This window comes from Microtus oregoni, unplaced genomic scaffold (assembly GCF_018167655.1).
Source record: "Microtus oregoni isolate MIOR12 unplaced genomic scaffold, Mior012 000032F_ref0000030, whole genome shotgun sequence".
Taxonomy (NCBI): domain Eukaryota; kingdom Metazoa; phylum Chordata; class Mammalia; order Rodentia; family Cricetidae; genus Microtus; species Microtus oregoni.
Window position 1 is genome coordinate 15,181,925 of NW_024543091.1, and position 24,899 is coordinate 15,206,823.

The following is a 24,899-nucleotide window of genomic DNA, read 5'->3' on the forward strand; positions in this document are numbered from 1 at the left end:
AGTAGCACATACTACAAAAAATGATCAGATATAGAATCTGGAATTGGGGTGTTTTTATTTGGGCCTGACTTAGCAGTATTGTCCCAAATTCTGCAAATTTAGGAGACTGGGTCTCATAATCATTTCAGGCTAAATTGAGAAGGCGAAGCCTTAGGGGAAAGTATCTTTCCTTTGCATTTTCATATTCCATTCCTTCCTTGTTTTTGAGACAAGATCAGGTTGGCCTCAAACTCACAGCATTCCTTTGGCCTCAGCCTTCTGAGTACTGGAATTACTTATTTATGCCACCAAGTTAAGGTGTTTCAGTTCTTAACCCTCTAGCATCTCTCTTCACCCCAACCACCCTTGGATTCAATAATTTTTTAAGTTTTATCCTTCAAGGATTGTGGACTTAATTTTATGTGAACTTTTAAAGTTGGCTTCATTACTCTTAAAGTCTACCTTCTAGGAACTAATTTTCTTAGAAATAATGTCAACTTTTCATGAGAAATTATTTGTGTTTAGATTTACTTTTCTAGCCAGGATGTCTGGGGGTTTTTTTTGGAATAATGGAATGTGGCTTATGTAGAAGAATGTATAGTAAGATTAACTGTTTACTGACTTTGATTAATTTAATATATATGATTCTATTCAATTTTCCTCAGAAAACTATAAAATTTTATGTCACTTGAAACATTATTGCCAAAGCCACAGAGAAACCCTGTCTCGAAAAAAACCAAAAAAAAAAAAAAAAAGAAACATTATTGCTTAAGGCTAGTTTAACAAGCATGTTTTAAAACAAGATATAACCTTTGCCTTGATCCAAATATCAGGAATAAGGATGAACAAATAAAAGACTAGAAAATGCAAAACAGATAATTGCAATTAGTTTTGCCTGTCTCTCCAAGGAAGATCTATTTTCAGTCAACAGAAAATGAAAAAGGGTAAAGAGACTACCTGGATTTGAAAGTTTCCAGAAAAGTTCTTAGCCTACTTGACTTTCTTGAAAATAATTTTTTTCAAGAATCTTCCAAAAAGAAGTATAGCATTTACTTACCTAGATTAGGTCTCTGCCTCATGATTATTGTAATAACATTAAAAAAAGTTTGAAAAATTGGTGAAAGGCTGTAAACCTTTCAAGCCAGAAATCTTGCATTTGCTAATCAGAGCTGTGTGGCTCCAGATCATTTTCTTCAGGGTCTCTGGGATTTCATTCATCTCATTGCCTTATGCTCAGTGATTCCCATCTTGTGATAACATGTGTGTTATTTTAGGTTGTTAGACTGAATGAGGTGAATATTTAGTCTGATCATGACTTAAGTTCTTCTGCAGCATTGTGGATGGAAACCATCAGGATGAAGAAGACCTGGTAGCGCAGAGCTCCTGTGCAGACTACAGGCCCGCCTGAAATAAGATTTGAAAACCCGTGTCTCCAGCTGACTCATTTTGTCAGACTGAGTCAGGAGATTAACCCTTGACTTGTTCCTTTGGAAAAAAAAAAAAGCAAAGATTAAACAACTGCTTTGACTAGGGTAGCACTTGATCAGCTAGAAGCAGTCCCTGTAAAATGAGCCGCCCAGGGAGAGGAGCTGCAGCTGTTTCATAGATTGGCGATTTTGTTTTTGTTTTGTTTTGTTTTTTCCTAGAAGAGAAATAAAAACCTTGTCATAGAAGATAATTGATAATTGTGGTAAAGAAAATGACTATTCATATTAACCAGTTGCAGTTTTCCTTGGGTAATATACATTTCCAGAAGATAATACTTGAGAATAGCAAACTTAAAAGCCTTTGCTGTACCTGGCAGGTAGAATTTGGAAGAAAATATATAAATTCTCATTAATTTTCTCAATGATTTTATGGTTTTCAGGAAGAATTATTAACAGTATTATACGGACATGTCCAGGTGTGATTTGTGGAGTTCCTGAACCTCCTCTCAATTTAAGTAGTAGTGCGTGTACTGTGGCCGGTGCACTATGGGAGAAGGGATCTGGAGTGAAAGAGAGGCTTTATACCATTTTCAAAATTGTTTATTTTATGTGTATGGGTGTTTTGCCTACGTATTTATCTGTTCACCACATGTGTGTCTGGTGCCCCAAGAAGTAGAAAGAGCGTGTTGGATCCTCTGGGACTGGAGCTACAGACGGTTGTGAGCCACCATGTGGGTACTAGAAAATAGAAACTAGTCCTCTGAAAGAGCAGCCAGTGCTCCTAACTGCTGAGCATCTCTAGCTGAACAGTAATCGTAACCAGGTGTTGATTCTGTAGCACACACACACCTAAGTTTGTTTGGTTTTACTTTGAATTTTTATTAAACTGATTGTTTTTCCACCTCATTATTGCTCTTAAATAAAAACTGGGGAGGAAATTCTAAATGTTTCATGTGTTGTAATAGCCATGGTTGTATAGAGGATTACATTATACTGCTTGTTTTACCAGTTAGCAAGCACTTTCCCTGTTGAACTTAAACTCCTGCAGGCTTCTCCTTTCTTACCCATTGTAAAAGTTATTCCAGGTAGAAAGAAAAATACTGAATGTTGCCAATGCATTGATGCTTCCCTCTTCTTGTTCCCCCATGTTTGCTATTGAAAGGTGAGATTTTTCTTTAGTAACTAATAAAGAGAAATTTTATCTTAGATAATTGATTTTTTCAGTTATTCTGTCAAAAGAGAACAGCTTGTCTATGAATGACTAAAATTTACTTAAAAGGTTTTAAGACATGGCATTGTTAATTGTAAATCAAAGCTTTTCATGCAGTTCTCCACGGGCTGAAGCAGGCCTTTGTGGTCTCTCAGGAGGGAGGAAGTTGCCTGCGCTCTGCAGACTGGCATTTAATAGCTGCTGTGCAGTGATGTTCTTTTGCAGCTGCTGCTAGACCTTTTCTCTGTCTGGGGAGAGTGGGGAGCTCGCATTGTTGGCCGATGCGGTCAGCTTTTGAATCCTGTGTTAGTCAGCCTTATTGCCTGGTGCTGTTTTATTACTGTGACTCAATCAGTATGTTTTCTAAGAATGGTATTTGTTTGGGGTTTTTGTTTGTTTGATTGGTTTGGTTTCTGTCTCTTACAGACTTTTCCTCAAATATTTCAGTTGCTTTCTACCTCACAAAAAGTGTCTTTTTAAAAAATAATGTGTCCCTTTGCACAGTCCAGTTATCTTTGAATCACAGAGGAAAGGAATAGTACAAAGAGAGTTTGATGGGGGGAATAAGAAAAATAAAGGTTGTTATTCTATTTTTCTGGCTTAGAATCTACACAAAAGTATAAATTGTAAGACTTTGTAAATAGTAAATGTGTCTGTTTTAGAGACAAAGTTTCAAATCTTTTGGCTTTGTAGTATTATGATAATCTAGAAAAATCAGAGGCATTCATTTTTTTTTCTAAGAAATGTGATTTTTTTTAACTCGAGTATATAACCATTCCATAGGAATAAGAAGGGAATTCTAGTAAGCCATATTTAGTTTGCTACCTAGAATTCATGTTTCTACACACCCAGTCTTTTATTCTTTACATTAAAATAAACCCTTTCTCTTATTCTATCACCAAATTGTTTACTTCATACTAGATGTTCCAGAGGGCTGCATTCTTTTGTAAACTTTTCATTAGTGTTGTGAATGATAAATCCAAGGAACTTTATAAACAAAAGTCTGTATTATAAACATTTCCTCTTTAGGAATATTTTAAACACAGGTAACTTATTTTTAAGATAATTTTTAAATTTAAATTTTTTTTTCACAAAACAAACAACAAAAATTTCTAAAGCACAGTATGTTCTAGCCTATGAAATGGTACTTAAATGATGGTCCACTTTCTCCAGGAAGTGATTTTGTATAAGGCTTAACTGTCTGGATCCTCCTTATCCCACATGATTCAGTGTTTCCAGTTCCTGATTGCTTGATCATGTGTTTATCAGACTTGAAAGCAACTTTAGGCCATGCCAGATGGTAATGTTGCTGGAGGTGTAGCAAGCAAGGCTTTCTTTCACAAGTGCTCTAATTTAATTCAAACTAAGAACAAATTAGTAAAAGATTGCTCGCTCTCTCTCTCTCTCTCTCTCTCTCTCTCTCTCTCCCTCCCTCTCTCTCTCCCTCCCTCTCTCCGTGTGTGTGTGTGTGTGTGTGTGTGTGTGTGTGTGTGTGTGTGTGTGTGTGTGTAAATTTGACTTTGGCACATTTAACTTTAGGATGCAGTATCTCTTTTTATTTAGAGTGTATGACTTGGATATTTATTTTAGCACCCCAAAAGTTTGTGTATTTGGTATCCTCCACCATTGCGAGGACTTGATAGAAATTGAAAGAGGTAGATTACAGCATAAACCCTCCCTCTACGCTCTGTGAGTTGGTTCAGTCCTATTTTGCATAAGTTCCTTTTGAGTAGTTCCATGTGTGAATGCATAGTACTAAGGACTTGTACTGCTTGTGTGGATATATGTCTTAGAGAGACACTGTGTGAGTCAGCTGCAAATAACATTTTCAAAATCAACATGTATTGTGCTTATCCCGTCCCTGGGATGGGCAGCAATTCTTTGATGTATTACTACAATGGAAAAACGGTAAGCCGTTTTCTTTCTTCATATAGTGCTTTACTGACTTGTTTAATGGAGAGCGGTGCAGTCTAATTGCATTTTAGTAAAACCTGTGGGGTTTTTTAAATTCTTTTACCATAAATTAGATTTGTATAATTATTTGTGTCAGTAAAGTGTCTGCAACAGTTACTTGTAATAGTGACTCCTACATCTCACTAGTTGTTTGCTTTTATTTGTAAACATAGAAAATAAACTTGAATTTGAGTTCTTTTTAGTTTTAATAGTAATATCTCTCATAGCATAAGTTTGAAAGTACATTTATTTTTTACATTTTGAAATATTATAAACATAATTTATACATAAGAACATAAACATTAAATATTATATGATGCTTTGTAAATGGATGGGAAAGATGAAAGTCATCTTGTGTATTCATAAAAAGAACAAGTATGAAGCTCTGGGAATGATTAGGGAAGCAGTCAGCCAGCGAGGGCCGTGTTTCCTGTTTGGAGTTTCAGGTCCAAAGCCTTTCCTGGGATACCATCTGCTTCTAATCATACTAGAATTTTGACCCTGTGCAGATTCATAACATAAATCACTATTTCAAAAAATACGTTTTTACATTTCTAGATAATATATTCCTGGTGAATTTATAGTCTATTTTTAGGTATTTTAAAATAGTTTTCTGTATTACTAAGCAAAACTTTTCTGTAGTTACTTAATATTAACTACTTTGTATATTTCTGCAACTGTGTCTTTAAAAGCCATAGGACTTTTGTATACTGTAAAAAGTATCCTTAGAGATCTGGAGTTACCATTGTGAAATATTTGATATGCGTTACAAAGCATTACCTTAATGCCCACTTAGAATTCACCTGAAGCTTAGTAGCCACCTTCTCAACATTGTTTTAATTCTCTCACATTTCATGAAAAATTCATTTGTTGTAGCATCAGTGATTTTAGAGGAAGGCATTTAAAATGTATTTTAAGTTTTGAAAAACTAATTCCATTTTCCTAAAATAGCATAAAGTTTGGTATGTTTACTCTTTCCTTTTTGCCAATTGAAACATAGTGTTGAAAGACCTCTGAGAACTGGTAGAAGGGCTTTTTCATCTGTCGGTTGCTTTGATGCCTTTGGATCTGTCCAGTGTTTTATATGTGGGTTTTTTGAGTAAGTGTTCTTAGTAGATAACAGTTGGGCCAAAAAAATATTTAAGCTCTTTGAAAGTATGTGTTCACGCTTCCTGTATTCAAGACCTTTGGAGAATGTGAGAGGTGGACTTAAGAGAGTAAGTGAAATTACTTTCTCTCTAACAATCTTTGCCAGCTGCCTTTCAAATGTAAAAGTATTTTTCATTTTTGTCCAATTCCAAGTAAAACAGTCTGTTTAAAAGTGGCATGCAACTATGTGAGCATGCACACATGTATGTTCAATAAAGTTTACTTCTCAGATCACTCCACCACAGCCTTCCTCTTTGTTCTGCACTGAGATGGGTGGTGGGGCAGTTTGATAGTATTGAGCATTTCCAGGTTTATGGTGCATGGCATAGTTGGTATGATAAAGATGTGTGGTTTGAAAATTGATAGCCCTGTGCCTAACATAGGTCAAAGGTGACTTACATGTTCTTGAAAGATACATAAAGCAATCATGCATTGTCTCAGTCCTGTGTCGTGAGAGTCTACACATCTTAGTGTTTTATACATGGTTCTCTAATAATTATGAGAATTTCATTTAAATTATAAGAAACATTCTCTTATAACTTCAGTTTTCTTCAGTAAGAATATTATGAAGTATGTAATTATGCTATCTAAAGAATATGTAAATAACAATCATCATTGTCATTTGAAAATGCTAGTCTACCTTTCATATGAAAAGTACAACTTTATAAATATTTTGACTCTAAAATGAAATGTCCTTCAAATGTACTGTGTTATGGAACTTTGGTGGTGAATGGATTAAGTTTGAGGTTATTCTTTTGCTCCCTTTTACTGATTTAAGATGTTATGTAGAACGTTAATATTTTAAATGCTAGTAAGTTCCCATTGATTTCATTGTTAATACGGCATAGCAGGTGTTCTGAGAGAGTAAGTAGTTCTGGTCTAAGCATTTGTTTTTTAAGTTTTCAGTTTTGTTCCATGATCCTTAAGGGTTTGAGATCTTTATAAAACCATCAATGCTAAAACAAGTGAGATTAACCAGAGAGGAAGAGCCTGTGTTACTATGAGTGTGTGATTAGTGTTATATTGTTGGGATTGTGACAGACTTACTTCTGTTTTCCCACTATTTGAAAACAGATGTCTGTGTCACTGTCATTAGTAATCTTTGTGATAGGTTGGGGAAATAGAACTACTTTTGAACAATTATGTCTTTTTTAGGATTTTAAGAAATATCAAGGAATAGTAAATTTCCGAGGCTTTATTTTAAGAATTTAGCAGGCATGCGGTCCTCTCATTGACACAAGTGATGTTATTCAGTAAAAATGTAGAAAGTCTCGCAGGAACGTTTAAGGCTGGCATTTCCACCTGTCTGTAATCTGAGTGGCCTCTTTTATTAATTTTTTATTATTAGTTAATTGGTTCAAGGTGGCTTAAACCAAAGATACCTCAAACTTTCTAGGTATTTTCACCAATGAGAGACAGGACAAAAGTCAAAGTTGTAAACTTAAGCTGGAATCATATTTTGAACGACAAACTTCTTTGGATGGTATCTGGGTAAGAAAGACAGAAAACAATGCTATTATAAAGGCCATGAACCATGTGGAAAACTTTGTCTGATTCCCTTAAGTCAGAAAGCTGTCTTCATGTTAAATGCAATGAGCCTCATTTCATAAATTAAGACAGTAAGATTGAGAGGCATGAAGTAATTTGTTTAAACCCCACCTAGATAAGTTCTGAAATTTAGCCTAATTTCATCTCCAAGATAGGTCTTTTCCTTTATATAATCTTACAAGTAAATTTGTCTCTACAGTAAACTGAATCAGTTCTTGTTACCACTTGTGCTAAAAAAAAAAAAATAGTCTGTATTGCATAGCAAATGTAACTGGAAAAAGCACTAGAGTACCTTTACAGATAAATTGTGGATGCCTGATCATAATGGTAATTGTCTCAATGTGGGGTGGCTTGTCAGGGTTTGGGTGCATGTGTGCACATCTTTGTCTCTCTCTCTCTCTCTCTCTCTCTCTCTCTCTCTGTGTGTGTGTGTGTGTGTTGTGTGTTGTGTGTGTGTGCGCACATCTATATATGTATGACTGGTGTTATAACGCAGGGCCTCACACATGGGTAACAAATACTTTACTACTGACATATATCTTCAGCCAAGTCAAGTAGGAATTTTCAATTTTTGAATAAGACACCTGTTTATTGTTATAGGTGTTTAAAAAACATAAGAAATTAAACTATCTGATTCCTTCTAATATAATTAAATTACAGCCTTTCTGTCCCCACATAATTTCCTTTTTTATAAGAATTAAAATAGCCGTGAACTCAGATTATATTGTAAATTGTTATAAGACTTATTTTTCAAGTGCATATTTTAATAATCATTGAAAGCATATATTTACCCCCACAAATGTGAAAGTATATAGAATTGAAGTTTTGTTCTTTTGCGGGGGTTAGTGTTAGTTACTTTGGGAGAAGAAAGTATAATGAATTCAAATGTGTAGACCATCTGTGGACCCAGCATATTAAATGTAATGTTATTATGATAGGAAGCATGAGGTCATGCAAAAATTCTCTGAACAAGACATTGAATGATAAGAACATTTGCATAAATCTGTAGGGGGGGCTGAAACTAATCTGTGAACTCAAGGAAGTTGTCTTTTTTTCATGTAGATAACGCAAAAGTGATGTTACACTGTTCAACATTACCTTAAGAAGGAAGGAAGGTCCAATTTGTTCCTTAGAAATGCCATTTTCAGGGGGGAAAAAAAGATTATTTGAAAAAAATCTTTGCATTTATAAGACCAATGAAATATACTAAGTGATGTTAAAGTTAATTTTTAAGATATGCCTCATTTAATGTGGGAGAAATTTCTACACAGTTAAAAAATTGTAATATTAAAATGCTTGTTCCTCAACGAACCAGCAGTTAATTTTAAGATACTTTGCACAGAAAACTGTAAATACCAATTGTCCAAAACAGGAAAGCTTTTATAATATAGACATGTTCCTGGAAATTTGGTGAAAAGAGAAGAGAAACCTACTGAATTAAGCATATTTTTCCCACTTACAGAGGCCCAGTGTGCCTTACCAACTGGTTTGAAGAGGAGGACCTCAAACAGAGCTAACTTGTGTCTCTGCACTCAGTTCACTCTGCTTGGTGGTGTGCCTGTGGGCTCAGCACCTTTGCAACTTGGTGGGAACTCTCTAAATCTTTCCTGATTACATGTGAAATTACCGTAAAAACTCTATAACAGATTGGATTTTATGGCAGTGTTATATTAATATACTGAAGGCATTAAGATATTTATTTGTCAAATCCAATTAAACTGCTAGTTGTAAATTGAGCTTAACATTTTTATGTAATTTCCTTTGAAGTTGTGTTTAACTTTAATTAGAGAGGAGACTAAATTTCAATCTTCAAATCAACTAAAGGTTCATTTGTATGTGTCCTGGTGTACGTGTAGATCTATATATTTACAAATACTGGACACAGAGTAGTTAGATGAACCTGTAGGAAATTATTTTCAGAACTGTCTGAAGTCCTCTACTGACTTTCTGGCACTTGTCAGAGCATAATTTTTAATGCCAAAATTTCATTTATTCTTTAACAATCTTGTTTTTAAAAATTCAGATCTTAGAAATTTAAAAATAGAAACTACTCTGTTGTTTACTGTTGTGAGTTAGCTTAATATATGTAATCAGCAATAACTTAATTGAAAAGTAAATTTGTTTAAGAATTACCTCATTTTTATATAATTGCATAAGCCATGAGATAATTCAAGTGGTTATTTCTGAATATAATATGTTTTTGTTTTGAAACTGTAATGATTAGGTAAATTAGCCAAGTGATTTATATTTTTGGAAGTTATCATAAATGATATTGAATATATTGATGCAAACTTAAAAAGGACTGTTATTAAAACCATCCTGACAGAGGGGCCAATAAAATTCTACACATGGAATGTTCAAAAAAAGGAAGTGTTGTTCCAACCCAGGACTTAGGTATGCTAGGCAAGTGCCCTACCACTTAGCCACACACCCAGCCATCCATGTTTCTTTATTCCTAATTAGATGATAGTTTTCAAAATGCTTTAAGAATTTGGATTGCTTTTTCATAGGCCCTGGAATGTGTGAGATTTCAAAATTCTTCTTTCAGCGTATTTTGTATAGCCTGAACTTCTGGATAAAGGACCATTTACTCATATGTGGTAGTTTAAGAAAATGAAATGCAAAATTCCATTTTTTCTTTATACCATTTACAATCTCAGGTGACCACTAAATAATGGCTGCTGCATTGCATGGCACATAGAATAGAATTTGCTTATCATCTGTAGATCTTCTCATATTCTGGAAAAGGGCCCTTAAATTAATAGTCACACATCCTAAGGAACACTCCCCCCTCCTTGTCATTTAAGCTATTAAAAATATCAACCATCAGACTATGGATCTATTTTTCTTTTTAGCTAAAGCTTCTGATTTACTTTTTATTTATTTACTTTGCATCTTTTCTCAGTAGTTACCAGACTCTCTATGCTTCTTTGTTGTACAGGGCTGTTTCCAATATTAATTACAAAACGGGTGCATTGAAAAGAGATGTAGTGCACATTGCCAATCTCTAGAGCTCCAGAATGTTCTCCCCCAAATTTGGAGGTCATTCCTATGTCTCAACTGAATCATCCAAGGTGGGGAGGAATCTGTCTTTGACAACTTGACTCCAGTTGGGTGCATGAACTAAAGCACCCTGAGCATAATTGCATAGTCACTGTTGAAGACAGTGCTGTGCTGTCTTTTTCAAACCTACCCTGGGGTAAGTGGGATGAGAACATTCAAGATATTGGTAAGAGTTTGTTCTCTTCAACCAGACTTAATGATGATGGAAAAGAAGTGTGGGTTTTGACTCACTTGTGTTCTGAGTTAAGAGTATCTATCTGTTCAGCAGATACCAAAAATATGCCTTAACACCTTAAAAAGCAAAATGGCATCTCTGCAATAGCTGCCTGTGCCTAACTTTCTGAAACCAAAGCTGGAATTCCTGTCTAGAAATTAGATAGAACACCTTAAAATACTTAGTTGTTCCTTTCTCTAATATCTTAAAATTGTTTGACTCCTAGTAGATTGTAATCATCTTAAATCATAACTACTCCTCTTTCTTAATTTTAAGATTGTTCGTTGTGCTACAGAATCATCCTTGAGATTTAAATATATCATTAACTAGAATTTTTTTAAAAAAACTAGCATCTGTGTACAGGTGATCGGATGACATAAGCGGTCTGGTTTTAATTTGTGGCCAGTACTGATTGTAACAAGGAAAGACTTGCTCTTTTTGTGGAACTGGCTGACTGTTTCCCCACATCTGGAGCTAATAAACTCCCTGACCACATCAGTTGTGCTTTGATCTGAACTCGAGACTGGCACAACTGCTATTCCATAGCTCTGCATCTGTGTTTTGCAGGTCATGGCTGAGATACCAAAAGCAAAGTTAGAACAGTGCCAGGGGTCCTCTGAGAGCCACAGGCTGCAAAGTATTTCTATTATGATGAAAATTTGAAGTTGTACTAGTGTGTAAACAATAAAGTTGTTTAGGGTTTTGTTTACCATCTTCATTTGTACGATCTGTCTTTTTTTCATGGTGTTCAGGGGGTTGTTTTGTTGGGGTTTTTTGTTTGTTTGTTTGTTCTCTAGTTTTTTAAGACAGGATTTCTCTGATAGCCCTGGCTATATTGGAACTTGTTCTGTAAATCAGGCCTGGAATTCAGTGTTGGGATTAAAGGCATGCATCACTGTGTCCTGTTTTATCTTGTAAAAGTCCTTTTTATTCCCAAAACCTATGTTGTACAGAGATTATCTCTAAAAACTAACTTTGCCTCTAACATGAGGCCTCATTTTCCTGTTCAGCTTCAGTCTTCAAGTACAAGTAAGTATGCATGTGTTTTCTTCTAATTTGTTCTGTTTACCTTAGTTTCCTCATTTTGTGTGATAGCCATCATTCTTTATTCAGCAGCACTTTGTGAATCAAAGTAGACATATCTCTTTACTTTTGTCATAACGGCAGACTTCTAAAAAGTTCTGAATCATAAGTCCATCATACTTGGCATACAAGGAACTGAAGGTACCAAAGACAGCTATAAATCAAGAAGTTATTTTGAAATTTAAGATGAAAAATTATGTAGGTCTTTTTGGTGCATGAAATGATGCATCAAAACTGGAACTTTTTTATAATTCTCATGTGTGAGTTTCAAATATTTTGGGCTATAACTTGAATATATTGGATAAATTATAGTTATTTCTGATAAAGTATATGTGTAGTAAGAATAGATTTGTAATGAAAAGCACATGTTCTAATACTATCTTCTACATTTGATTCTGATTTGTATTTCCTAGCAAAGGCTAGAAACTTCCTCTACTTTCTGTTTTTATAGTGTCCCTTGTTTTGGAGAATTCTGTATAGAAAAAGGCAAAAGACTCCCAGTTTTGCTAAGATTGAAACCGAAGCTTTGTTGATTTTGTTTGCTTCCTTGTTTATTTACTTATTTGACACAGGATCTCACTCTGCAGTTTAAAGTACTCTGGAACTTGCTGTGTTGCTGAGGCTAGCCTTGAATTTATGGGAGTCCTCCTGCTTCAGCCTCCTGAGTTTTGAGGTGACATTTGTGAACCACCATGCCAGGCTTTGGAAAGGGAAATTTAAGAAAAAATATATAATCAAATTCCTTTCATAAAAAACTTATAAGACACAAACACAATTACACAATTAAATATGCCATGGTGTTTCTCTTTTTTTTGCACTAATAAAGTTAATTTTTTATTGTATGTGTATGGGTGTTTTGGCTGTATGTACATTTGTACACCACTTGCATGCCTGTTGCCCTTGGAGGCCAGAAGAGAGTATGGGATCCCCTGGAACTGGAATTATGGATGGTTATGAACCTCCATGTGATGCTGGGGATAGAGCCTAGGTCCTCTGCAAGAACAGCCAGTGTCTTTGACTGTTGAACCATTTCCTCCATCCCCCTAATGTAATCTTGTATGAGATAGGTTTAAAATAGAAAAGTGTGCTAATACATGTATGTGTCACACTTTCCTGTCAGGACCTTTTAGTTAATTTCTAAGAACATAGCTTTTCCAAACATCTCAGATACCACAGGTATACAATTTACTTTGAAGAGGTGACAGGAAACAAACATGAAAACCAATTCAAAGGAAAATACACATGTATGCTAGTATTAGCAGGACTAGTAAGAAGAGATGAAAAGGACTTTCTAACCTTTATGTACAATGGGCTGTGCTTGTATAAATAGAGTCATATCTCACAAAACGTGTGACAAGTAGCATCAAAAACTGACTAGTGGCAATACTAAACAGTGTAATTTCTTCTGTTGTCATGGTTAATATGGTATATTAGCTAATTCTTACTCGCTACTTCTTACACTATCAGAAGCACTGTGCTAAATATTTGATACCTCATCTCATCTGCCCCGTGAGGTACAGGATCAGGCTACCTTACAGATAAGAAATTTGAGCTTCAGGAAGATTGAGAACTCTATATGGTTAGTACCTTTTAGGAAGAGTAAATTTTGATAGCTTGTGAATTTATAATTAATAGTTTTTGTTAAAAAAAATTAATTGCTTCCATTTAACCTTGGTGTAAGAACCAGCACCCCCCACCCCCCAGGGTCTTGTTTGCTTGGCTCATTCTGCCAGTGAGATGTGTCCTTTGAATGTTCTTTCTCTTACCACTGTTTAAAAGCATTTGCTTGGGTTAGAAATGCCACCTTATATACTAACAGTCCTTTCCCCCACTTCTTTTTTTGCTGGGGTGGGGGTTCGAGGTAGGGTTTCTCTGTGGCTTTGGAGCCTGTCCTGGTCTACAGGCTGGCCTCGAACTCACAAAAGATTCACCTGCCTCTGCCTCCCGAGTGCTGGGATTAAAGGCATGCGCCACCACTGCTCAGCCCTTCCCCCACTTGTAAAATGTAACTTTTACAAAGTTTTTTCCATATAATTCCAGAATATCTCAATGATTATATATAGAATGTGTGTGTGTTTGTATATGTCTTCATAATGATAATGCTAACTTTTGCTAGTTAAGTGAAATTTAAATTTCTTTATAGTGAAATTTACTGGATGTACTCCTAACAAATTAAACAGAATTAATTTCCTATGCCACTGAGATTAGCCACATCTTCTCCTTCCTTTTGACTCACTGTACAGTCTATAAGTAGTCTTGTTTTCTTTTAAGACATTTTGATGGCAGGGTTGGTGTTCAGACAGTCTCACTCTTGCCAAAGTTGGTGTTGAACTTGAAGCCATCCGTCCTCCTTGGAGTGCAGGCGTTAGCCACTATGCCAAGCTTCATGTAAAGCTTTATTTGTTATTTGTTTTGTTTTCTAAAGTTCAGTAATTCTGAGAATTCTGTGGTCATATTTCATTCACTGTTTATTTGGCTGCCCATTTAGTTTTCTCAAGGATTGTGAATGTTGGCCGTTTGACATTTTAAAATGTTCATAATTTCCTTATCTAGAGCAAATGTTCACTAAAAGAAAGCATTACTGCCCTAACAAATAATCTTTTTCTTTAAGATATGTCAAACTTGGAAGTATACCTGAAATTTAAGAACTGAGACCTCTCAGCAGAATTTGATTCAATTTCCTAAGTTAAGGAAGTTGCTGTCCTTTCATGCATGCCTTTTACCAGGATCATTTCATCTATTCTCTTTGTCTGAACTGCTATAGTTTACAACAGTGGAAAGTTTGTATGCCGCTTAATATTCAGAGACATTTGTTGCCCCATCAGATTTCAAAACACATGCTGCTAAGAAAATTATATTTTTGGGTCTGAGTGTCTTAGGCCTTGTTCAGCCACCTCTTATAATTGTTATAACAAGATGGAATACATGAATATCTGAAGTAATTTACTTTCTAGTAACCAGCTAAAAAGCAACATGTAGTTAGTAACCAAATTTGATGTCAACTGTGTAGCAATATTTGTGATATGTACTAATGGAAATTAGTAGATGAGTCTTTTAGGTTCTTTGTGAAACATAGAACTCATTTTATGTAAATAATATAATCATTTACATTTAATTAAGTCTCCTGTTTTGTTTTAAGGTATATGCACCATCCCCAAATTCTGACGATTTCAACCGTGAATCTCCTAGTTATCCATCTCCCAAGCCACCAACCAGTATGTTCGCTAGCACTTTCTTTATGCAAGGTAAGCACTACTAGCAGTTGTGAGAGCCAGCCAGAACTGTCAGTGTGTTGGCATTAATTAATTAATGTGAGAAAAAAGATAGCTGTACAGAAATTCAGACATACTTTTCTAAGTTTTTTTTTATGAAATCAGTTAAAATTTAGCCATATAATATTCTGGGGCATTTATTGCTAATTGTCATTTAATTAAATTATCCAACAGACCTTTGAAATGATCATCTACTTCTAACAGAAAAATGATCAAAGCTCTCTGTCTTAAAAGAAAACAAGACTACTTATAGACTGTACAGTGAATCAGAAGGAAGGAGAAGATGTGGCTAATCTCAGCGGCATAGGAAATTAATTCTGATTTAATTTGTTAGGAGAATGTTGAAATATGAAAGCTAGAAAGAGTAGTAGTTTATAGTTTGCATTAGAGTCTCATAAAGAACTAACTGAGACATGTTAGAGAGGTGCTGCATCTCTTCTAATTCCTGTCTGACAAATCATTTTTATTTGGTCTCCTGTGGTTTGGTATTGTGGTATATATATATGTGGGAGCCGTACATCACTACATAAATGGTTCCTCAACTGTGCTGTAGATGAAGTCACTGCTGACATCTCATTTGAAACCTCACTATATAATGTCACTTTTTACCCCATCGTGCTGTGATAGAAACTTCTTTATTCCAAATTTTCAGAATGTCTGATATGATGTGTGTTGCCTATTATGGGTTAAGGCCTTTTTATTTAGCCAAGAATTAAATCCAACTTGCCCCTAGACTTCAATTATTTATTACCTTTTTTGGTGTGAAGTGTATGTTTTTTGAGAATTGTTTTAATAATCTACCTATTACAGTTTATACTGTTTTTGTTCTTGTTTGTTTATTTTACTATAAAAATCTCTTTTTTAAAAATAGTAATTATGGGGGCTAAGAGGGAAGAAAACCTGAAAGAATACTAGGTTGGAAGGGGGAATGGTATCTGCAGGCATTGCTTGTCTCTGTTGCTGTGATAAAGCACCCTGACAAAAAGCAGCTTAGAGAGGGTGACGATCCATCATAGCAGGGAAGTCAAGGCAGTGGGAATTACACAGATAAACACATCAGAGTCGAGAGCAGAGAAAAGCTAATGCATGTACACTCACCTTTTTTCACCCTTAAATAGGTCAGGGCACAGACAACAAAATGGTACCATTCACATTCGTTAACCCAGTTAAGAAAACCTCTTACAGACATGCCCTCAGCCAGTCTGATCTAGAGAGTCCCTCGCTGAATTACTTTTCCAGGATGACTCTAGATTGTTCAACTGGACAGTTGAACTCAATTGTCATTATACCCTTTATATTTTTTTGTACACTGTCAAAAGAAAAAATTCTGGCTAGGGAAAACTTTGTTTTATTTTTCTTTTTATTTTAGATGGGACCCACAGTTCTTCTGACCTTTGGAGTTCATCAAACGGGATGAGCCAGCCTGGTTTTAGTGGAATTCTGGGAACCTCAACTTCTCACATGTCTCAGTCCAGTAGTTATGGCAGCCTTCATTCACATGACCGCTTGGTAGGCTATCAAACAACATTTTGTTCTTAGCTCTTTTTGTATAAATTATAATTAAACCAAAACTTGTGAACCTGGAAGTATTTATAGGCTTACTATACCATAACTTTTTTCAGTGGGAGTGCCCTGTCACACAGTACTAATTTGTCATATGTCATACTCATTTTAACCTATTATACAGATTGTCAAGTGTATATTCCTGTTTAGAAAATGTGTGCTTTAATTTTTTATTTATTTGTGTGTGTGTGTGTGGTGTGTGTGTGTGTGTGTGTGTGTGAGAGAGAGAGAGAGAGAGAGAGAGAGAGAGAGAGAGGGAGGGAGGGAGGAGAGAGAGCGCGCGCACGTGCGCACAAGAGCACAGGGGTGGGGGGATAAAACCTTCATGCATGCTAAGCAAGTGCTCTACTATTAAGCAATAGCCCAGCCTTCAGAAAACATGTACTATATCATGTCTTTTTCCCTTTTCTAGAGTTATCCTCCACATTCAGTGTCACCTACAGACATAAACACGAGTCTTCCGCCAATGTCCAGCTTCCACCGTGGCAGTACCAGCAGCTCACCATATGTTGCCACCTCCCATACTCCTCCCATCAATGGGTCAGATAGCATTCTAGGTGAGCTTCTGGGTTGGGATAGCTTCCTAATCCTAATTTGAGAGTTTTATTGAAACCCATATTGTTCAATAAAATTTTTAGTAGTTAGTTTAAATAAAAATGAAAGAAGATAATTAACCTTTAAGTTTCACTAATTCAAAAACCAATAAGGAACTCATCTTTATTTTTATAGCTTGTTAAAGCACATAGAGTGTTTCCTGATTCACTGTGACATGTGAGATCACAAGCCAGGATACCCTTGAAGTAATAGGTACATGCTTAAGAAAAAGTAACATTCCTGATAGTCTTCTTGATTTGTTTACCTGTTTAAATCATCCAGGAGCCAGAGGGAATGCTGCTGGAAGCTCACAGACGGGTGATGCACTTGGAAAGGCTTTGGCATCTGTAAGTATTGGATACACATTCTACTGATGAACTAGGGTTAAGATTTTGTGGACAGTAAATGGCATAGTCACAACACTTTTAACATAATTATGCATTTAAGAACTATTTTCTGAGCCGGGCAGTGGTGGCGCACTCCTTTAATCCCAGCACTCTAGAGACAGAAGCAGGCAGATCTCTGTGAGTGCGAGGCCAGCCTGGTCTACAGGACCTAGCTCCAGGAACTGTTTTCTGTTTATATTGGTATATACCATTAAATTAACATGATAACACCACCTACTCCATACCTACAATAGCTGTATTTGTGGTTTCATTTTAATATGTCTTTATTTGAATAGAAGAAATACAGGTAAAACAAAGGAATTTGGGGAAATTTATATGTAAATACTCAAGTGGCCCATTTAAATAAATCAAGAAGAGCCAAGAAAGAAAATCCAACTCATCTAATATGAAGGAAATGCCTTTATAAGGGTTTTCACAAGATGGAAAATATTGTTTGTTTGTTTGTTTGTTTGTGGAAAAAAGCAGTCAGCTACAGCTGGTTCACTCAGACTAGAGGGTGGGGCTCAGAATCATTGAAAGACTTGTGCTAAAATGAACAAAATGGATTAAAAGAGATTTTATAATACGTTACAGCTTGTCTTGATCACTTCAAAAAATAGGGACCACAGTGATCACCATTTAATATGTATGACTCTTAAAATGTTAAAAATTAGTTTGGTATGCTAAAGCCAGAAAGGAGAGAATGGTGTTTGTTAATAATCTATAAGACTCAAATATACTTATTCAGCTTCAAATTATGTTTTCTGCCTTGTGAAGTTTCTCCTTAGACTTGTATTCTTTTCCTCATCCTTTTGTCTTAAGCAGTATGCTTTTTAGAATTCCAGAGTTGTCTTATATTTTGTCTGCAATACAATGAACTTTCTCAAACATTTGCTGTTGATAGGGAAAGTAGAACTCTGATATGTGAGCAGCTGTTGAGCTCTTGAAGAAAGAAACTCCTTTATGTATTGTTTGAGTAAATAAACCTTTCTCTATAGCTCTAAGTCTGAGTTTTTTAAGAAATGAAGCCAAGTCAAACTCTTCTACCACATATGAAACCCTGTACACAGTGGAATCCAGTAAATGTTTGTTGGATTTAATCTTGGAACATATGTAATAATGGTGGGGTACAAACCCACGGAAATGATCAACTGTGGTCTGAGTGCTATCTAGTTGCTCGGCACTACACTAACCAGTTCCATCCCCTATTTCACCTAATCCTCAGGAACACCCTGGCATTATTACCCCCTTATTATAGATGGGGAAACTAAGGTTTAAAGGTTAAGGAATTGGGCTCAAAAGATGAAGTAGTTTGCCCTGGGGATCACTAGCTAATACGAGTAGAGCTCATATGCAATACAATCCCCTCTATCTAGCCTCAGAGTGCTCCTTTCCACTGCTTTGGGTATCTATGAAACTGTGCTGTAGGGACTGTATTAGAAGTGTTGAGGATGATTAAAAGGAGTTGTCCTGCTTTTTTTTTCTGAATTTATTCCCTGAAGAAAACTTGTATAGAAGAAAATTGCTCTCGGGTATTTGATTAGCATGCCATGTTCCTCCTCATTTTAAAAGAACTAGTAACAGATAGTTTATTCATTTGTAAAAGGACATTTACATTTGACTCTTACTATTAAGCAAAATTTAAAAATAAAACCTCCATTTGGGAATCATTTTTTTTCTCATAAGGTTTTGTTTTGTTTTTTCTAAGGAAAATGTATATGAAGAAACCATTATAGGGGCAGACAAGACTTTGTGATGTTCTCAGTGATCCTTCAAGCTTACTATAGTTATCCTGACATCCTTGATTTCCCTTCCATATTATGAACAGCATACTAGCCAAACCAGGATGGTATTTGGAGAAAAAAAAATCCAAATTCACTCAGAATGGAAGCCAGGGGAAAAAAATGTTTAATCTAGCTAGTGGGTGGGCTTTAGTTGCTATGGAAACTCAACTCTGGATTGAATGAAACTCAGTCCTGTGTTGTTACTAGGCAGGAACAGCCAGGTCATTCCATAAATCATTTCTGTCATAGCTAAGAGTGATGCATTCCATCTGCTCCATCACTGCAGACCCTCACATGCACGCTTCCTATCCCTTTCTTCAGACTCCCTTTATCTCCCCAAACAATATTGTTTCTCCAGTTTTCCTTGTAGACTCCCATTCTCATAAGTAATGTTTAGTGTTTAAAATGTGCTAAAAAAAAAAAAAAACAGTTGTCTGGTGATTTGAAGAATTAGGAGAGATAAGAGGAAGAAACTTAATGAGAATTACATCTGAGAACCTGACATGCATATCAAAATTTTATGTTAAATATTTCAGATGGCTAGAATATGGTATCTTTAATATGATATAGCTTCTACTTTTCATGAGAAAACACTGCTGTTGTCATTAGAAGTTAATTCTAGTTCCCCAATTGCCTTAGAAGGTCTTTCATGTGTGAAACACCGGAGGGTACAATCTTTGTTCTTCAGTTTAGGTATTAAAGAACACACAGAATACTGCGTGATTAAACATGTAAGGCCAGATAATGCATTTGCAAAGGTTCCTTTATTTTAGGTTTAAGCTTGGATAATTGTGGTCTTAATCTCAGGATAGCAAGAAAGAGAATTGTATATGAAGGTATTTACACAAAGTCCCCAAAGCCCTATGGATTGTGCACTAGTTTAGATAATACACATGAGTAGATAGAAGGAAAGGAAAAATCTGTGTGTCCCTGAACATTTGCCAGACAATCACCCTTTAAGACTGTGCCCATGGAGAGTTATATGGAGGAAGAAACATCTGGTTTATCTCAGTGCTTAATACCATATCAAAACATTCAGTCTTTAATTTAGAAGAGATCAAACGAGAGGACTGTTTAACTTTGTTGATTATATCAGGCTTCTTTGTGATAATTTATGTTTTGATTTCAATGAGCTAGGGAGGAAAGAAGAGAAGGAGAAATGTGTGTGCTTTAATCTAGATAGTTAAATGGTCAGTAGTCTCTAACAAAAGAAAAGAAAATCCAGGGAAGTTGACAGTTTAGAAGTAATTCATGAAATAAGTTTCTTTGTTCCTTAGACTCAATAACATTAGCATAATAAAGATTAACTGAAATGTGCAAAAGCTTCAGTGTTTAAAACCTTAGACTCTCAGTTCCAGGGTTGGGCCTGGAGCTCCCCATTGTTTCTTTTTGTCTGAGGCTCTTTTCATTAGCCTCTGGCTTTATTGGCACCCTACTGATTGGAATGGACCATGACTGATAGGAGGAGGAGCCTCATTTGTTGCAGTAAAATGAGAAATATTACCGTTTAAGCCTGGCAGAAGGTACTGGGAGTTATTCATCATTGGCCATTTAAGTAGGTGCCTGTGGGCTGCATGTAGAATGAGCTCTGACTTTGTTTCTGCCCTAGACTCTTAAGTCACTGCCACCCCCATTTTTAAAATGACGTTTTTCTTCTTTAAATACCAGTATTGGAATTCTTTAAGGTCAGAAAGGTAAAGAAAGAAATCTTCATTTAGAATTTTCATTGCCAGAAATGCCTGGTGTTTAGGATTTCTAAAAGAATAATGATTTTAATGAAATAGTTTAATTAAGTTGTGATTTGATCTGCCATCTGGTAGTGCTGCACTAGTCTTCCTCCCTATGTGGGAGTAAAACACTGTTTGTTTTGTTGGGGGGGGCACAAACAAGCATGGAGGTCAGGGGACAACTTTCAGGAATCTGGTCTCTTTCCAGGTGGATCTTGGGGAGCAAATTGAGCCATCTCATCTGCCATGCCCCTGAATAACTTTTTATTTTCTGTGCATTGGTGTTTGCCTGCTGTATGTCTGTATGAGGGTATTGCATCCTTGGAACTAGAGTTACAGACAGGTGTGAACTGTCCTATGGGTGCTGGCAATTGAACCCAGGTCCTCTGGAAGAGCAGCCAGTGCTGAGCCATCTCTTTAACTCCCCACCCTACCCCACCCCACAGTTTTTAAATGTAGATAATGAATGAATAGCAATTCTGTCTGATATCACATCAAACTGCAAGTGTAATGGGTAAATGGTAAAAAAAAAAAAAATGGCTTCTGTTATACGAATGGAGAAGCTTCTTTTGGAAAAGATAGATTTTAGTATAGTTTCTCCTATTTCCACCATGATTCCCAAAAGCTCACTGCTGCTTTGAGTATAGGATCAAAACCATGTCCTGTCCCTCCAATATCATATGACTCCATATATCATATGATCATATGACTATATGACTTTAAAGTATAGCCTGTTTTCTTTGACTTAAAGGGACTCTCACCAGCATTTGACAAACTTAGGGATTGCTTCACTGAAAAAGCAGAGCTGAAAGACTTGGCAGTTCATTCACACCTGAGAAAGCCTATGTCTACCTAAGTGTGAGATACATATAGCCTAGAAGATTAACACCAATTCTCACCATACAGAACCTCACCACATAATTGTTCTCAAAGTTATGCCATGCTGCCTCTATAACAAACTTTCACTTTCTTCTGTTATTGATCCTCATTACTTAAATACTAAGATACATCTCACCATTTAAAGAATCTTCTTATCAATATGTATTATAGCAGATTTTATCACTCATTATGATTCCAACACTGGAGCCACGTGGTGGTTGTTCATGCCTTTAAAAAGTTACTTCTTTTGCCAGACAGTGATGGCACATGCCTTTAATCCTAGCACTTGGGAGGCAGAAGCAGGCAGATCTCTGTGTGAGTTTGAGGCCAGCCTGGTCTACAAAGCCAGTCCCAGGACAGCTCTGGCTGTCAACACAGAGAAACTCTGTCTTGGAAAAAACAAACAAGTCTCAACACTGGGAAGACAAATAGGTCCCCAGGGCTTGGCCAGCCAGAGGTCCAGGCCAACGAGAGATCTTGTGTCAAAAAATAAGGTGAACAACTCGTGAGGAAGAACACCTGAGGTTGCAGGCACAGGTTTAAAGTGGTATGAGAAGGATGTGTACCTATCCCAAAACCAGAATTGTAAATATTGGTATCTGCAAAGGGAAGAGCCAGACCCCTTTGTAGAAAACGGAGAACGCAAACCAAAATAGAGGAAAAGAAGGGAAAAGGTGGGGAGGATAGGAAGAAAAGTGGTGACTCAAAGTTCAGGTGTGCCCTACTCAGTCTGTCCAGGTGGAGAAGTTAGTTCAGGAGTCAGTCGCCAGGATGTGTAAACATGGCACAAAGAATGTCATTAGCAGGTGACTAGAGAAGAAAAGGGTACTTGGACTCTACGGAAACCTTTAAGGGAACTGGAAAGTAGAAGAGGTGTAAACTTCAGCTAAACCTGAAGCCCAAAAGTCACCCCGGTGAGAATTCCAAGCACAGGCTCTGCCATTTCTACCATCCCTCATCTCTTGTCAGCACAGCAGTGACTAGGCAAGGATTGAGAGTAGGAGACAGAAAATGGATAGCTTGGAAGCACTGTAAGCACCAGCACAGAACTGGGAGCTGCCAGCTACTACAGAAGGTAAGGTTGCTCCAGGGCTTTCACAGTTGGTTCTCACAGCTGAGGAGTAGTGGTCAGCAAGGCAAACTAATCTGTGAATACAGCTGTGTGACTATTGTCTGACTTGTCTGTTCAGCATCGTGAAATCATTCTTCCCTCCCTCATCAATATTGTATTACATACTTTATGAAGTTAGCATTGGTTGCTCATAAAAGGTGTATAACTGACTTCTGAACATAAGAAATAATGAGTCACAATGATAAAGATCTTGAAACATGTTTGTAGAAGTTTAGTGTCCTTTAGAGAAAGCTTAATTTAATATGCAGTCATTGGAACTAAAACAGATAAGTAACTTTTTAAAGGGGTAAGTGGTGACTGTTAATCTTTAGTTAGAAGGGAAAACTTTTTTTTTTTTTAAAGTTTCTCTTTGTAGCCCTGGCTGTTATAAAACTCTGTCTGTAAACAGGCTGATCTCAAACTCAAGAGACCCACCAGCCTCTGCCTCTGAGTGCTGGGATTTAAGGTGTGCACCACCACACCTGACTTAAAGACCATTTTAAATGCATAGTAACCAAGCTTTCTGTGACACACCTGCAGTTCCAGACCTTGCAGGCCAAGTCAGGAGGATCACAAATACAAGGTCTGTCGAGATCCTGATTATGCAACCTAGACTCTGACTCAAACCACTAATAACAAAACAGCCTAAAAGACTCTACCTTTTTATTTTTAAGTTTTTTTTGTGGAATTATCACTTTTATAGTACTTAAATGGTATATTTTTTAAAGATTACTTACTTTCCAGATGTTTTAACTTTACAATAGCTTGTTTTATTTTGAGACAAAGATGCAGCTCAAATAAGGGACCTTAAAGTTGCAGTCTCACCTCTGCGCCTTGCACTAGTCTCCACGGCCTGTTACTGCTGTTTAGCCCAGGCTGACCTTGAACTTGTCCATTATTGCAGAGGTGCACCCATACCCAAACTCATGTCTTGATTTTTCTGCTGATAATTAGAACTTTCCAACAACAATAATTAAGAAATATATATTTTTGTTATTCCTCTCACATTTGAAATTGTGTAATATTTTTTTCCTAGTTTGAAAACTGAAGCTACTTTGGTGTCTAGTGAGAAAATAGTGTACAATTGGATGAAAGTGTTTTCCTTATGAGTCTTGGAGTGAGTGAGTAGTGTGACCAAGATCACAGAAACAGCTCCATGGATGGATTTGTATTTTTGCTGTTATCTGACTCATGTGTATCTCTTATTTTTCTGATTAGATTTATTCTCCTGACCATACAAGCAGTAGTTTTCCATCAAACCCATCAACACCGGTGGGATCCCCTTCACCTCTCACAGGTGAGTTTCTCTTTTATTCATAGCACATACGAGTCTACTTGAAAATAATTGTGATTCAACAAAATTTCAGTAAAGTTCTATTTAAATTATGAAACAATTATTTTGACAATAAATATCTAATCAGAAGCTGCCTGGAGTTCATTTTGAAGAAATACTGAAATAATTGCTCATCTTGAATTATTTATTCATACTCTTCCTAGGTTTCCAATGCCGATTGTAATATATGTAACTTCGTTGAGACTACTAGGTTATAATTACACATTTTTAAATGAAAACTTACCAGGGGTTGTATAGTTTTTCTGTTGAGAAAAAGACTATGCTGTGGATGAGCAGCAGTAGTGGAGCTGCCTAAATGGTTCAGTTTGTTTTCCTATTTCCTGATTTTGAACATTAATTTTGACAAGTTCTAAAACTATCCTCTGGAATGAATTTGTTGAGATAATTATAAATGGTAATTTTTATTAGTATTAAGTAAAGTCATGAAAATACTTTTCTAGCAATAGTGTTTAAACCTTACCCATATTTTTGCTAAGCAACATTTAGAGGGGAGGTACTTGCTGACAAAAAAATGTGTTTGTTTTGAAGAAGAGCCATTATTAGACAACTGAATGAAATCACCCCGTCCCCCCACAGCAGTCAGCCTCAGCAGCGTCTCTGCTT

At 36.2% G+C, this 24,899-nt stretch overlaps 1 protein-coding gene across 7 annotated transcripts in view; it reads left to right on the plus strand.

Moving 5' to 3' along the window:
• Positions 1-24,899, plus strand: part of Tcf12 (transcription factor 12) — a 260,476-nt gene that overhangs the window by 203,059 nt on the left and 32,518 nt on the right. For 6 of the 7 annotated variants that reach the window (XM_041679863.1, XM_041679864.1, XM_041679865.1 and 3 more), the window contains 5 exons: positions 14,766-14,871; positions 16,268-16,407; positions 16,874-17,018; positions 17,338-17,402; positions 24,161-24,239. In XM_041679863.1, the coding sequence (XP_041535797.1) occupies positions 14,766-14,871; positions 16,268-16,407; positions 16,874-17,018; positions 17,338-17,402; positions 24,161-24,239 (535 nt within the window). The remainder of the gene's footprint in view (positions 1-14,765; positions 14,872-16,267; positions 16,408-16,873; positions 17,019-17,337; positions 17,403-24,160; positions 24,240-24,899) is intronic. The other variant, XM_041679868.1, reaches the window with a different exon arrangement.